This window comes from Mytilus trossulus, chromosome 3, assembly GCF_036588685.1.
Source record: "Mytilus trossulus isolate FHL-02 chromosome 3, PNRI_Mtr1.1.1.hap1, whole genome shotgun sequence".
NCBI classification, from domain to species: Eukaryota; Metazoa; Mollusca; class Bivalvia; order Mytilida; family Mytilidae; genus Mytilus; species Mytilus trossulus.
The window spans coordinates 83,888,006-83,904,742 of NC_086375.1; the positions used below are offsets into that span (position 1 = coordinate 83,888,006).

General features: G+C 32.0%; 1 protein-coding gene across 3 annotated transcripts in view; it reads left to right on the forward strand.

Annotated features, from left to right (window-relative positions):
* Positions 1-16,737, forward strand: part of LOC134712668 (A disintegrin and metalloproteinase with thrombospondin motifs 16-like) — a 57,688-nt gene that overhangs the window by 32,093 nt on the left and 8,858 nt on the right. For all 3 annotated transcript variants that reach the window (XM_063574420.1, XM_063574421.1, XM_063574422.1), the window contains 16 exons: positions 658-721; positions 1,463-1,523; positions 3,209-3,467; positions 4,485-4,641; positions 5,554-5,732; positions 6,272-6,358; positions 6,637-6,734; positions 7,551-7,676; positions 7,953-8,069; positions 8,893-8,990; positions 12,348-12,427; positions 12,971-13,081; positions 13,453-13,610; positions 14,364-14,424; positions 15,199-15,334; positions 16,449-16,627. In XM_063574420.1, the coding sequence (XP_063430490.1) occupies positions 658-721; positions 1,463-1,523; positions 3,209-3,467; positions 4,485-4,641; positions 5,554-5,732; positions 6,272-6,358; positions 6,637-6,734; positions 7,551-7,676; positions 7,953-8,069; positions 8,893-8,990; positions 12,348-12,427; positions 12,971-13,081; positions 13,453-13,610; positions 14,364-14,424; positions 15,199-15,334; positions 16,449-16,627 (1,971 nt within the window). The remainder of the gene's footprint in view (positions 1-657; positions 722-1,462; positions 1,524-3,208; positions 3,468-4,484; positions 4,642-5,553; positions 5,733-6,271; positions 6,359-6,636; positions 6,735-7,550; positions 7,677-7,952; positions 8,070-8,892; positions 8,991-12,347; positions 12,428-12,970; positions 13,082-13,452; positions 13,611-14,363; positions 14,425-15,198; positions 15,335-16,448; positions 16,628-16,737) is intronic.

Consider the following 16,737-nt stretch of genomic DNA (forward strand, 5'->3'; position numbering starts at 1 on the left):
TTCTCAGATTGATCATCAGTATTTAGTATATGTATATAGTTTAAAACTTATAGGAGGCTAAAAAAGAAGACAATTATCAAAGCTTGTTTGGAATTTTCTAGCTTGGTAGAGAGCACATATCAATTCCATATTTTGAAAAACTATACTTGTTCGTATTTTGGTGAACAGTCAAATAACATGCGACTTCAAAAAAAGTGATTTTTAACATATCTGTTTACTGAAAATAGTATAAAAACTACTGTTTGTTTTTATACACATTTAAGGATGTACGTTTGTGAGGTTTAGAAGTATGTGTCTGATGATCGGACTCCTTAAGTGTAGGGTAATATATTTTGCCCCATAATACTTATTTTCATATAAGACTTAAATAGCTAAAAAAAAAGTGCTTAACAAATATTTGAGCAGATTATATATTTCTTTTCTTTTGATTCAAACCCCAAAACAATATAAACCTATTAATAGTTTTAGCTTATTATGTTCCCTGACAAGTGCTCTTTCGACTAATTGTATCGATTTTAAATTCTAGATTTCTCTAATTATATCTAAGTACATCCATAAAGAATAACACAGTATACAATAGCTACCTGATAGAACGATAATAAAAGTGCACTTATCATGGTGGTGTAAATTATAGCATAACTTTCTTCTTCCTTGCAGGCAAAACCCTTGTTAGATGATAGTCACATCAATGAATACATCAATTCTAGAAAACTTCGTGAAGGTAACAGAAATCTTTTTAGTTGGAAAAGGGGTTGACGAGTAATCAACATCGCTTTAGATAAGATTCAAAAGTTTTGCAATATTTTTGCGAAATAAGATGTGTTTTGCTTCTTCAATTATCATAAAAGTATTATAGGCAATATTTTTTACTTTATACATTGCTCAAATTTAGACTAGGGCTTACCCGATATTAATGTAAGCATTAATTGTGCACATGGTATCGGTATAGAATATTCAATGGAATATGTCTACGACATTTTGTTGTTACAATATAGAGAGCCCTTCATGTGACGGCGACAACAATCCGTGTGGGAAGCAAGTTCAGTTCAGGGAAATTCGCTTAACCAAACAAAAATGACATGTCATTTTTAAATGTTGCATCATACAATACTAATAGGTTAAAATTAGATAACAATCATTTTATCAAAATCGTTTCTCATCTGCTTTACTTCCATTTGTTCGGATATATCACTTTTAAATCTGTTTTCAGTATATTCCTTTCTGTACCATAGTTATAAATTACTTTAAAATTATCTTCATATGTGTTTGAGCAATATCGATCATTTGATTTTATGATGCACATCGGCTAACTATGAGCTTCATTCGATGAAGCTATTATTGCTATCTTGTACATGAAAATAATAAAAGGGAGGAAAGAAAAACAACGTGTGTGCTTTTTCCTGAAATCACACATACTTCTTAACAACCCACCACACATTTACAATTGTTTATAATATTTTAGATGGATTTAAGGAATTTGAATTGACTTCAGTCCAAGAGATAACAAGTTCACATCAGCAGAGGTAAAATAATTTAACTTTTGAAATATTGTGGTTTACAGTCAGATCATTTGCAATTACAAAAGAGGCCGTGGTGTGGTGGTTAGTGCATCGGACTACTAACACAAAGGTTCCTGGTTCGATTCCCGTTTGGGATGAAAATTTCAGGAACCCAATTTTCGGCTCTCCCTTGACACCATTTGCAAGTATGGTCTTGAGGAAACGATGATAGTCCGTCGGACGGGGACGATAAATGGCTGGCCCGTGTTAAGAGAGAGCCACATCTCTTGCACGTTAAAGACACCCTTGTAGATTTCGAAAAAGAGTAGGCTAATGCCGCTACAAGGCAGCACTCGCACCCGCAAAGTGGAAAGGGATTAATATAAGTTGCAAAACTTGTTTCCCAATCCACTATAAATAAATATGTTTAAATTAATTACAAAAGAATATGAAGGTCAATAATTTCCAACAAACAAATGTATGTGTCATTTTTCAAAGTTATCAACAACAAAAAAATGTCTATATCATATCTCAAAATCATGTACACGAGACAAGTTTTTAAACCATTTGTCAAATCCAACAACAGGCAGGTGTCTTTTCAATAACGCAATGTTTAAAACAAAAGACAAATGAAACTTACATATGAGAAGGTCAAGACAACAGGAAAGTGTCTACACCTTATTTTATTTGTTTTAATCACAAGGACGATGACAGAGGTCTATACTATAGGTCAAGGTCAACAACAAAATACAAAATTCTATAATATATATTAAAAAGAAGATGTGGTATGATTGCCAATGAGACAACTATCCAAAAAAGACCAAAATGACACAGACATTAACAACTATAGGTAAAAGTATAGTCCATTTCAATTAAAACATACAAGTGTCTATGCCATATGCAAAAAGAAACAACAAAAGAGTTAGACGAGTGCATATACCATATATCAAGTTCAAAAACAACAGACAAGCGTCTATTCTGTATTTTATATGCGATACGTGTTTTACCATAGTTCGTTTCCAACAAAAAAAACATTATAATCTATACTAAATGTCAAGTTAAACTTCAACTGACAAGCGTCTTTGTCATAGGAAAAAGAAACAACAAACGATTTAGACAGTTAAAAGATGAACAACAGACAATCGTCTATACTGTATTTCAATGTCTTAAGCAACAACAATAATACAAGTATATGTTTACATGCCAAGCTTTGCTTCGACAAAGATAAAACAAAAGAAACAATAGGGGAAGAATAGACATTGCGTTTTAAATACAAATCAAAGTAGACGCGTTTTTAATGATGTTCTTTATCTACAGATTAACATAAAGATTAAAAACCATAGTCAATAACAAACAATTTGCGTGACTAAGGACAAAACACACTGATAAATGTCAGAAATAACTATATACCAGTTTCATTTTCATCCGGATCATTAGGTTAACATTTGTAACATAGAACATAGGCACGAAATCAGTATAAAGGGTACAAAATTAATCAATCAACCTTTACAATATCTGAATTGTAATAGACAAGAATACAAGTTTTAATAAAACAGTACCGATGCAATAGTATATACAATGTTTTTACACTTGAAAAAAAAAAGAACTATACATAAAGCACTGAGATAAAAACAAAATCAATTTAACCCATCTGTCATGTTATCATTAGTCAAATAAGAAGCATAACAATTAAAATATTCTAATTGTAGTCTTGATGCGTCATCAATCCATCGGCGAAGACGATCAATAGATTCTACAGAATCGTATGCTATTGAAATATCTGCCTTTGGGGAATCTTACAAAATGAATCTTCAACATACCACATCGGTTCTTCACCCTTCAGCTAAAGTGTCCGTAATAACTGACGAAGAAGAAACAAAATGGATGGGAGACCATCCGGATTGTTTTCTGATTGGAAATGTCCATTCTCATGATGGAACTGTCTCGGCATCATTTTGCGAAGAATTGGTATAATAGTGTTTGTTTTATTTAGGAATTGGCACATTTAAACAAAGTAGGGAATATGTAAATAAAGACAACAGTAGTATACTGCTGTTCCAAAGTTATAAATCGACAAACTATACCCGAGGGAAACAACAAAAGAGAAACACTGAAATGCAACAGAGAAAATTACAATGCATCACACACTGAGACGAACGTTAAGAAAACAACTTTTCCAGACTTGATACAGGACTGGTTTCGTGGCTAGCCAAACCTCGTGCTTTTATGGCATTGTTAAATATAACACTAAAATGACAACATTACATGACAGGACGACTACAGTACACATAAATGCAAAAAACATTCAGGACAGAAAAATACAAAAATAAACAATAAAATAGCACATTTTGACACACTTACTAGTTACTAGGCTTTTAATCTAATACATCAGACGCGCGTTTCGTCTACATACGACTCATCAGTGACGCTTTGATCCAAACAATAAAAATGCAAGTAAAAACTAGAGTTAACGTCTAAAAACTGTAAAAGTAATGAACATTTTTTGCAAGAAATATTTCGACTTCTTCATTCACTGAAAAATGTAACAAATACATAATCTGTTAGAATGAATCAAGCTGATTGAATAAGTCCATATTTTGACCACTGACAAATGAAACTATGACCGACTAAATCTAATGATGTTAAGTATGTATGAATGGTTCGATTTATAATTCACATAGTAATATCATACGGTACACAAATTCAAAACACGATGCAAACAGAATGACTAGTTCTCAATTAATAAAACTGAATTGTAGTCACCACCGGTATCAGCGAGAATCAGCCAGACTTGTGGAAGACAATGTAACAAGCAACTGATGAAAATAAAGGAATTTTAAAAATAAAAATAAAAAATAATAAAAATGGAGAATCAGCCAACGAATAACAGCTACTAAGGTGTGGGCAGGATTTTATATAAAAAAAACTTACGTTAAACCTTAATCATATCATTAACTAAAATAAACATAAAATTTATTAATTTAGCAAGGAATGATGTCAACTAGCGACCACGAGCTTCACTTTGAAGTTTTACCACACCATATTCGAAAACGTAGTATATATAAAAATAAACAGCATACGACACTGATAGCAAGAAAACGACGAGAATATTTATCGTTCTCCGATCTAAGCCAAAAGAAAGGTAGGCATATATGTTTCTGGTAAAAACGTTCATTTTAAATTTGTTTTCACTGTTTTTCGTAAAAAAAAAATAACATCAGAGCAATATGACAAATTTTCCAGAGAAATTTACCTTGTTTTCATATCATCTGAATTTATTAATCATATATGTTGACTTTATACTCAGCAATTAGAAATGTCATACGCAATTTTACATGAAAAATATCTAATTTTAGGAAATAGAAGTAATATTTTTCTAGTACGAACTTACATAAAAAAATGTTGTGCACACTCAATAATCCGCGTGGCGCTTTATTTAAAAGTGTTTTACACACTTTTATGTCGAATTGAATATAAAGAACAAAATATTACAGTCATTCCCGATAATATATTCCCAAAGTCAGTTTTAAGTAGTTGATTTTGAAAAACGTGAGTGACGTCACGGTCATAAGACACAATTATGTCTATGAACTGATATATAAAACTATTCTATCTAATCGAGTTACATCCAAAATTAATTTATCTAAGAACAACCAATATCATATAATTGTAATAGAAAGTAACCAAGGATGTATTATTAAGTTTACCTCTTAGCAAGACATATCAAATTGATTTCTGAAATATAAAACTTTTCAGCATTATAACATGCAATTACATAGCTCTGTATCAATAATAGGATATTCAAATGAAATGTGTGTGTTTCGTACTCCATATCTCATGATAAAATTGAGAATGAAAATGGCGAATGTGTCAAAGAGACAACAACCCGACCAAATAAAAAAACAACAGCAGAAGGTCACCAACAGGTCTTCAGTGTAGCGAGAAATTCCCGCACCCAGAGGCGTCCTTCAGCTGGCCCCTAAACACATATATACTAGCTTTCTATTAAGAGATTCGTGAAGTACTTGATCGAAGCCTTTTTATACTGTTTCAGATTACATTCTTATTAATCAAACTGAACCCGACAACATAAGAATACATAAACGAGCGGTACCTTCTTCGGACTTCACAATAGAATTGGCGGTGTATGTTGATGCTGACTTCTTGACTTATAAATTACCAGCTACTGACATGACACGAAGAGTTGAAACCATGCTTTTCAAATATAATGCAGTAAGTTAATAATTTGACAATAAGCATCTTAAGTAAAATTTGATTAGTTCTGATGTCATAAAGAGGGATGAAAGATACTAGAGGGACAGTCAAACTCATAGATCGAAAATAAACTGACAACGCATAGCTAAAAATGAAAAAGACAAACAGATAAATGATAGTACATATGACATAATATAGAAAACTAATGACTAATCAACACGAAACCCTCCAAAACTTGGGGATGACCTCAGGTGCTCCGGAAGGATATGATAAGTTTGTTAATATAGACACAGTTGTAGTACCTCGTCGTTCAAATGAAATGCTAGATGGTAATTTCACATCAAAATCAACAATAAAAATGCAGTATTTAAAAAAAAATACCTATTTTGACGTTCTTTAGCATTGGTTGTTCCGGATGTATGCATGCGTCAACAAAGGAAAGTTTTGTGTTTGTTAGAAACTTATCTCCTTATGAAAAATAACTGCATACTGCAAACAAATTCATCTTAAGCTTTATATGTAACAGCTCATTAAATGTATATATTTTATCTGTGCAGGTGCAGTATGAATGGAGTCGTGCTGATATGTTAAATTATAACGTCACCCTATCAATCAAACTTTTGACGTTTTTTGATACAAACCCGGTGAGATTAATTATATTATTTTTTGGATGACTTCTTCAGTTCTCTTTTTTTCACAAATGATGGAAGATAACTACGACTTTATCCGTGATATTTGCAATTCGTTATAAATAAATACAGAAGAATGAATTAATGAATTAATCTGTGTTGTAATACATTGTCTTGTCTCTAACGCCAATATCTAACTAGTATTTAGATGTATATTAACTCGTGTCGGTGTTTTACTATATTTTAAAACACAGGTTTCTTAAGATTTTACCTTTGTATATGCTCTTTTGCAGTCCTGGTACAACGCTTCCACCTCTCTCTCCATTCCATTGAACACTATTTGTGAGGGAACTCAAACCTTAGATTACGATCATGTACATGTTCATACAGGGTAAGAAATAAAATCAGTCCGACAATATACCACCGATTAATAGCTACATATCGATTTGATCAAAAAGAAAACTGCATTTCACGCATTTGAATGTGTTTGCCTGAGCTGTTTACGAGTGAAATTTATCTAAAATGGTACCTGAACTCGTACACATTTTTATATGAAGTCAGCTATGGCCCAACTCCGGATGTTGGATTTTCTCGATGCATTGAAGACCCATGTGTAGCCAATACTGTGTTCTGCTCTTTGGTCGAGTTCTTGTATATTTGACACATTCCCCATTTGTATTCTCAGTTTTATGTATATACATTCATCAAAAAAGCTGTAATAGCTGTACGTTATGTTTTTTTTAGGGTTTTATGTAAATGATTATGTCTCTACTGTTACTTTAACAGCAAAGTGAGTCCTAATTTTAATGAATACTGTAAGTTGGTTTAAGTCTAAACTTCAATTTTTTTTATTAATTCAGATGTCCGATTTTAGTAACAAAACAATACTGGAAATTTATCATGTTTATGCAGCAGTCAAGAAACAGTTTCACTGATCAACATTTCATAAAACAAAATGAAATACTAAAGTACAACTGAATAACATGAAAAAAATCCATATGCAAACATATCTCTATACCGTTATACACATGAAGCAAAATTCTACAGAGAATTATTTAAAACGAAAAAAAATACCTTCAAAACGTATGCGTCCTGTGTTAATTGGTAGCTGTACCATTGATGTATACCCAAAATGTCCTCTTTTATTGCGCCTGGTGAACTTAGCAAATGTTGCTCATTGACGAATGTTTTTTTTATATATTTAAAGCATACCTAATCCAGAACTGGGAGGATTAGCTTACCAAAATGCAGTTTGCAATACTAGGTACAGGTGTGGTGTTTCTGCAGATGGGATAACAAAATATGTCGCAACAGTCCATGAAATAGGACATAAGTATGTGCTTTTCTGGTTCATATGTGTTAATTCTGTCAAATCTTGTTTCTTAATATTAACACTTTACTGTCCATCCTTCTGATCGTTCTGTTGTGTTTTATTATGCCAAGTCACTGTCAATTTTCCTTTGCATATTGATTTTTGAATGCCTTTTACAAATGTAATACAAAGGAAAAATGAGGTTAAATACAAATCACATCAGTCAATTCCATAATTTCGTATCATTTTTTAAACATAATTTAACATAGCCATTATAGCTTATGTCATTGATTTCATCATGGGTATGTATCATGACGCCGATAGAAGTTGTTTATCTCCAAACGTTGGTGTTATGGGTGGTGCTGGCGTCGGATGGAGTACATGCAGTTGCGATGATATGAACACTAGATTACAGTAAGGAAACACAATTTTGTATTGAAAATAAAAAAACAATCTGTGGTAATTTAACAACCTCGCCGCTCCTTAATAAATTTTAAAGAACATATTTTAAATTAATTTGAGATTTCTCATAAACATGATAAAAACTGACAAACTAGACCAGTTATTCTGTGGGTTTTAAAATTACTTAAATACAAAACTCTACAGGTTTCTTATCTGACATTTCAAAATAACGTAGAGTGTTACATGTATACAAGTAAGTGGAACTGGTGTTGACTTTGATAAATATTATATTAAAACGCATAGGGTACAATAACAAAATGGTAGCTGATAGACATACATCATGTATATCGCAAGTGCCTAAGGAGGACAATCAGTTCGGATCCGAAAATTGACAAATAATGAGATTAATTGGATACTTTCATGAAACATGCGTCATGTAAATAGGACAAGAAGGTATAAAAGGAATCAATGATTTTTCATATAAAAGGCTGACTTTTGATAAAAACAAATATCCATCGAACAATTAATAGAATGTAAATTAATGGCGTCAGTTACTAGAGATTTCTACCACAGTTGGCAAATACCTAAAATTGACAGAAATATTTTCCAAATTATTGAATTAGGCTTTTCCAAAGATTTTGATTTAAGTACAAAAACGCGCGCTAAATAAAACATTAACCAGGTTTTTTTTATTTGGATACAATAGATCTCTGAAATTCTGCTTCATTTTTTTTTTTTAAATTGGCGGATTATTCAAAACGCGGTTTTGTTGTTGTCTATTTTTTGTATGTTACTGTGTTATATTACTTGATTTGTTACGTTATATTGTTCACAGGACAGGCAATCATGGATGTCTATGGACAGAAAATATTGCTGATAATGAAGTTACGCCAGCATCTTTACAGGGATTAACATTAGTGCCAGAACTTCCAGGTAAATACATTTAAAAAAAACCTAAGCGTCTGCAGTTCAAGATGAAAATTACAGGTTAATATACAATACTTTGAATTAATTTCTATTTAAGGGTATGTATTATTTAACCACCCTTAGAGACTAATGCTATTCTAAATCTCCTTAGCATAGATTATTTAATTCTGTATTCAGACCTGTGGTATCCTGCGATATCCATGTTTGACTGAGTTGATCCAATAATCCATTGATGAAGGTATCAAATGTCCAAATATATTCTATAGAGTTAATATTCGGCGATTTTGAGATATAACAATGTTATTCTGAGTTAGGAATACCGTTTTTACCTTAACTGTTATAGACTAGTTAATGTCCAATTGTAACATTTTCCTATTAAGTACAATAAATATAGTTTGCTTCACAATTTAGCTCTTTAACGATGAGCCAATATTGTTCTTTTTATAATCGACTGAAAGTTGACCTAACATGTTTAACCCCGCCAAATTATGTATGTATGTGCCTGTCCTGTGCCAGGAGCTTGCCTATAATTCAGTGGATTTCGTTTATGTAAGTGCATGTTACATATGTGTTTTTCGTTCATTTTTGTATATAAATAAGGGTGTTAGTTTTCTCGTTTGTTTTACATTGTCATTTCGGGGCCTTTTATAACTGTATTTGTGGTGTGGGTTTATCTCATTGTTTAAGGCCGTATGGTGATCTATAGTTGTTGATTGCTGTGTCATTTGGTCTGTTGTGGAGATTTGTGTCATTGGCAATCATACCACATCTTCTCTGTTATACTTAGCAATAAATTTAAACGCAATTTTTTGGTCAGTAACCTTTAGATAGTCATCCATGAATTTCAAAATTGACTTTATTTTTCCTGACGAAGATAAATCCTAAAGCTATCTTCTCCAACATACAATTTCATAGCAAAGTTATCTTAATTTCTTATATATCTATTCCAATATCATGATGCTAGTAAATTCGTTTATTCCACTGTCAAATATGTCAAATGTACGTATGTACAGAGGGGAAAATGCTCTTCTGTATGTTAAGAGGGGACACTGCTCATTACGAATCCTGTATATGTTTTGTTCATCACATGTGTATATGAAAACGTGATCTATTGATGAATTAAACTCAACATTAGTTTCTTAATGTATCAAATCCCAGTGTATGACACTAATGTAGCACGTGCAGATGTGTGTACCTGGTCAAACTAGTTTTAACATTTAAAAGGTATTTTTGATAATTTTTGCTCTAGCAAAGCATGTAATATAGTGCCGTGGTTGACATTATCACTTAATCATTGACAGTAGCAGCAGTAACTATAACAGACTTGTTGATTACTTCAATGAACATTTATACATGAAAATATTTGGAATATGGATGACAGACATTAATTCTATCGCAATCACACATTTTGATTAAAAGGTTACCAAAAGCGTAACATTATGAGATATTTAACATTGAATTGTTGGGAGACTGATTACGAGAAATATTTCCAAACCATAAGAAAAATGCCTGTACCAAGTCAGGAACATGACAGTTGTTGTCCATTCGTTTGATGTTTTTTTTATCTTTTGATTTTCAATTTGATAAGGGACTTGCCGTTTTATATTTTCGTGGAGGTCAGTATTTTTGTGATTTTTTTTCCTTTTTACAAGGCGGCATTTCTTACAATAAATAATATATATTTTTTTTATGATAGTCTCAGGTCTATTTTTTATCACGTATTTCCAAAAACTGGGAAAATACAGATTTATTGATTGCAATTGTTATGTGTTAAATGCGTGTAAGGTCTATGGTCAAACCCGAAAGTAATCCCTCCATCCTGTTTATGTTCAATTGCTGTGGTTACCTGATAGAAAAAGCTCTTGACGTGTAAACATATGTTAAATTGCTGAGAGCGTCCAGGGAATGTGAATGTGTATCACAAAGTATTTCAGTCTAAGGTCAATATTTACTGTATGTGAATGTGTATCACAAGGTATTTCAGTGTAAGGTCAATATTTACTGTATTTGAATGTGTATCACAAGGTATTTCAGTGTAAGGTCAATATTTACTGTATCTGCTACGAAATGTTGCCGGTCGGACGTACATTGACGGAAATGATACCACATAATTTTAAATACTTGCTTTCAGAATTCACAGCTTACCGGTAAATAAAGTTTTTAAAACTTAAGCACCGCATATTATAAGACTTTTATTAATTGAGACCCGAAAAAACAGGTATTCAATTAAAATAAAGGAAAATGAGTAATCATTTCTACCTCATTTTGTTTTAATCTTTTAGTAATCCAACCCCAAGGAGGCGGAGACAGACTGTGTATTAACAACTTTTGCGATAGAATTTAATGCAATTGTGCAAGCTCTTCCCTAAACTCCGTACAGTGATCGTTTCCGTTCCGGAACTTTTTTCCTTTACTCCATCATAGAGCAGTATTCGGGCCAGTATGTGGATCGGAACTGGAACTGCCGGGGAGATTGGCTTTTCCCATTAGTTGTTATTCAACGAGAAGCCAACAACAGCGGGTCCAATGGGGAGTGTAATAACAAAAACATCAAATAGTTGGTGCTCTTCTTACAAACTAAATGAAGCTAACTCATTAGAAGACCAGAGGGGAAAAACATTATGTCACAGATGCAATTTTTTATCTAGTACAATTTCAATATGAATATACGATAAGTGCAACCATGGGTTTATTTCTTCCTTCGGCCATGCGTTTGCCTGTTTTATCCATATTTTACGGGTTTGTTTGTTTTCTAAATACCAAAGCAATATTCATTTTTCTCTCTCTAAATCTGGAATGTACTTTTATACTTGTTTAGACGATCTGTAAAACATATCATAGTAGTGCGTGGAGTAATATATTGATTAATTGTAAGAACAACAATCTATTTGTTACCTAGTAATAGAAAGGCCATTTATGTGAAGATTTTCAATCATATATGACAACATTGTTTCATAACAGTGATATTTGAAATTTGATTTTTACATCGATAATTGTTCCTAGTTTGTTTGATTTAAGGGGGTGTTTAGCGGGTTTGAATTGTTTTGTTTATAGTTTTCTGAGTTGTGTTTTGGAAAGTGTTTCAGTGGACTGGTATCTTTCCCTTTTGTTCCCCAACCTATTTGCACATGGAACAGCATATGCACGAGAAGAATTACCACATAAAATATAGTCATAATAATGGCCATGTAGGTATAGCCTAAGACATATTGTTAAATATTTGAGACAGAACAACCATAGAGTTTTAATATTTATAGAACACTACTTATGTTTATGTTCAATATAGGTACACGTGTTATTTCAAACAGTTTCTTTCTGATTAATGGATGTAAACAAGTTTCATACTGTGTTGTTTTTTTCCAGGTCAGATGAAGACAGCAGATGAAATATGTGAACAGATATACGGAAGTGGATTCAGATACCGTCAATATCCTGATGTTGTGGTGAGCAAATTTAAATTTAATAGCATTTCTCCATTATGACTCATGAAATCATAAACGAAAAACGACAAAAAGATTAGCTGGTCAACAAAGCACCACATAAACAAAGACTTAGCAAAACGTAACCTCCACATTTAAGGAATGATCTTATGTGCTTCGAAAGTGTATGCAGATGAAATAACTTGACTGAGCACGGTAATTTCAAATTTGGTTATAAGCCTCAGTTGGTGATGGCACGTTTAAAGAAAAAGGACGGGAATAGGGTAACGACAACTTTGTCACCGGTGACACAGGTATTTTATCTTAAAGGGTCAACCAACTCGTGAGAGAGTTGTCATGAATTTTATCACAGTATCTAAAGTTTTATCAAATTGTCAAGTTGGCATCTTTGATGAGATTATACAATTACTTTTTTGCATCACCTATGGTTGCAAAAGATGCATGAAAACAATTGTTTTATCTCGCAACTTAAGTGATGAAAACAAACTGTAGCTATAGATTAAATCGTATATACGATACCTAAACTGAACTTGTATCTGTCAACAGGGCCCAGTTTGTAACATATATAGCTGTGTCGATCATAACGTTGGCAATACACATGGTCAGATGTTCAAACAGTCTGATACTGTCACCGGTCTATACTGTGAAGATCAAAAGGTGAATATAAAATAACTATAATGTTAGGAGTCATATATTGTGTAAAGTTCTTCTTCAAATGTGTATATAAAATTAGTTGTATATAGAACATTCCCATATTAACACTCATGTCTGTCCGTGCAAGTTGAGCAACTTTAACCGATATCAAAAGCTACAGCTACAATGTAAGTATGCGAGTTATTCTTATCTGTTGATTTTTTCCATCTAATTGACTTATAAAAGAAATGTATAAAGCAACAAGAGACGAAATTAAACATTAGAAACGGCTCATTGTAATATCGTTTGTATTCCGGGAATTAAGATTTTTGGTTTTAATCATGTTATATGCCAACTCTATTTACTGCGGTACATTTAGTTGAATATTTATTTAGATCTGCTTTGGCGGTACATGTGTTGATTGGTCTGAGGCTCAGTTAATTAATCCTGAAGTACGAGCTGGAGGGTGGTCAGATTGGGGAACCTGGACAACCTGTTCCCGCACGTGTGGACGAGGAATGATTTACAGACGGAGAATATGTAATAACCCAACGTATGTTTTTTGCAACTTTTTTTTCATAATGTTAATGGATAAATATATTAAAGGTTATTTTGTGACTGATAAGTGGAATAAATGTGTTGTTCTTAAAATAGATATTTTTGTCACACTGATATTTTTCATGTTTCTGTAATGTCGAATTTTTTATTAGTATTCAACGGACATTTTAAAACATGTTTAAACTAAAAACTAAAAATCACAGAAAATCCGAACTCTGAGGTTTTAATGATAGACAATCATCCATGACAGAAATCAATGACGCTCAGAAAAAAATGATTAATAAGCTAAATAGTTTCGAAGTTGAAGAGCATTGAGGACCCAAAATTCCAAAACGTTGTGCCAAATATGGCTAACATCATGTCTGCCTAGAATAAGAAAATCCTTAGTATTGTGAATAGTTTATACTTTTGCCAACAGTTAATAAAAATAGTTTTACAGGATGTGTGTAGAATTTAACTGAAATTTTTAATAAATAAAAATATCATTGATAACCTTTTACAGATCAATCAATGGAGATCTAGTATTATTTTAAAAGTCCAAAACGCATTAAGTGTTTGAAAATCAACATAAACCTTATTATGATGCAGGCCTTAGTCACATATTTCCTGATTAAGCAAACAATAAAACAGAGGGAAGTTGTTGTGACACAAAAATTGTTTAGCAATATTTTGCAGATCTCTACCTATACTTAACAGATTTGTGAATAGTCATGATAATAAGAATATATCTTTTTGTTTAATGATTTAGTCCAAAGAACAGTGCAAATTGCGATGGAAATGAATACGAAGCTAACGGCTGCAGTCTTGAGGTAGTTACTAATTTTGTTATGCTACTTTCATGTTATTCAGCATTTACGACTGCTTTTTCTTAAGTTTAATAAAGTGCAGTCAGTTCATATCAATTGTTATCGAAGGTACCAGGATTATAATTTGATACGCTAGTCGCGCGTTTCGTCTACCTAAGACTTATCAGTGACGCTAAATTCAAAATTGTAATAGGTCAAACAAGAACAATTCAAGTTGAAGAGCAGTGAGGACTCAGTATTCCAAAACGTTGTGTCAATATGGCTAAGGTAATCAATTCCTGGGATAAAAAAGTTTGTCTTATATCTTATTTTGATAATCTATCCCTGGGATAAAAACAGTTTCTGGGATAAGAAAGATTTTCTTATACCTCATTTTGACGTACTGAAAAAAATCAAAATACCTTTAATTAACTTTCAGACCCCACTAATTCCCGGAAGTTTGATAATAGATAAATGAATACTTCTGATCTTAACAACAGGGCGAATGTGTACTTCAATAATAATTTCATATATTTTTTTTTAAATTATTCAAGAGAAACTTTCAACAAATTTCCAGTAGTGTATAAGAATTACACAACTTATTCACTGATTGACAAAGTTATAACTATATGTAGGGAGGATTGTGTTTTAAATATGTATTCTCTCCTTTATTTTCTTTCTGATCTGGTCCAAATTAGTGGTTATAGAAATATTGAAAGAAAAAAAACCACTATAGGTTTATTGCATTACAATGGTCATTTGGATCATCATCAAACATTCATTTCATTATATTTTAAGCCATGTGTTGGGGACAGTGAGACAGATTCTACTCTTATAATTCAAAGAGCAAACGAGACATGCCAAAGACTGATTGATAACAACATTATAAATGGAACAGAATATACAGCTTCCGGATCTATTTACTCATCATTAAGTATGTAGATAAAAAACATTTATCTTAGATTCATGTTTACTAATTGTAGAATATATAAAAAGTTAAAAAAAATAAAATACAAAACTTCACGGAATAATCAACACAGAAGTTCCTTAATCAATCGACAAGACCAAAAGCTCAATCACAATAAACGAATGGAAAACAACAATCATATTCTTGACTTGGTACATACATTTGTTTATGCAGAAAATGGTGGATTAAACTTGGTTTTATAGCTAGCTTAATCTCTCACTTGTATGACAGTAGCATAAAAAGCCGTTATATTGACAACAAATTATTAAGAAACCAAACGGATATAAAAGGTAAAAATATAAAAAGTAGAAGAACAGCAGGCAGCATTTTGGTATAATCTTGACCTATATAAAAAAATATGTCAACAAAGAAAAACAAAAAGACAGATAGACAAAGCAGATTAGCGAAAAAGAAAAAACAAGAATATGAAAAAAATACAATAACATTATGACGGGATGTATAAGTACCGAGAAACTTGTACAAAAAAATAGACTAATAAGTAATTATAAACACAAATAAAAGAAATCTATAGCATTTATGAAATTATGCATTTTGTTTGTATACCTTTTTAGGATTTTTGCTTATTTTACATGCTTTTAACCTAGAATTCTACCTTTTATGTTATGGTATGCATTTTTGTTTTATATTATATGTTAGCACTTGAATCTAACACAGTGTATGTTTAATGTTTTTGTCTTTGATTTGTTTTAATTACCATGCTGAATGTACAGCGCCTTAGAGTAACTTTTATTTTCTATATAGGGCGCTCTATATAATCTCATTATTGTTATTATTAATATTTAGTTACATGTAAGATGATAAACAACGTCAGTACATATCATTTATGCTTCAAGACTAACGTGTTATATTAATGTAGTTGACATTGAATAATTATCAACAAGGTTCTGGTATCTTTATATGCATTGGTTTTAGAAAAAAAGCTGAAACGATATTCGACTTAACCCTAGTTCATCAAAGGTAAAATCATTTAAAAAAATGAAAGTCACTTATTTATTTTCTGCTTAGGCACTTGTGTCGTTTTAAAAAGTCTTATTAGTGTTTATCTAACATTGTGTTTTAGACCATGGTGTATGTGAAGTTCTTTGTGAATCAGCTCCGGGGTATACCAGACCTTCTTTTACAAGATTTGGATTGATAGAAAACGGTACGCCGTGTCCAGGAACCTTGGATACAGCTGATGCAGACCTATATCCTCGACGCCCAGGGTTTTATTCTGCTTGCTTAGAAGGGTATTGTCAGGTAATGCATAGTGTTAATGATTGTTTGAATAATCTCTAAGTTTAAAGTTTAAAAAATAAACAGTTTAAAGAAGGGATCAAAATATAACAACATTATAGAGTTAGTTATAC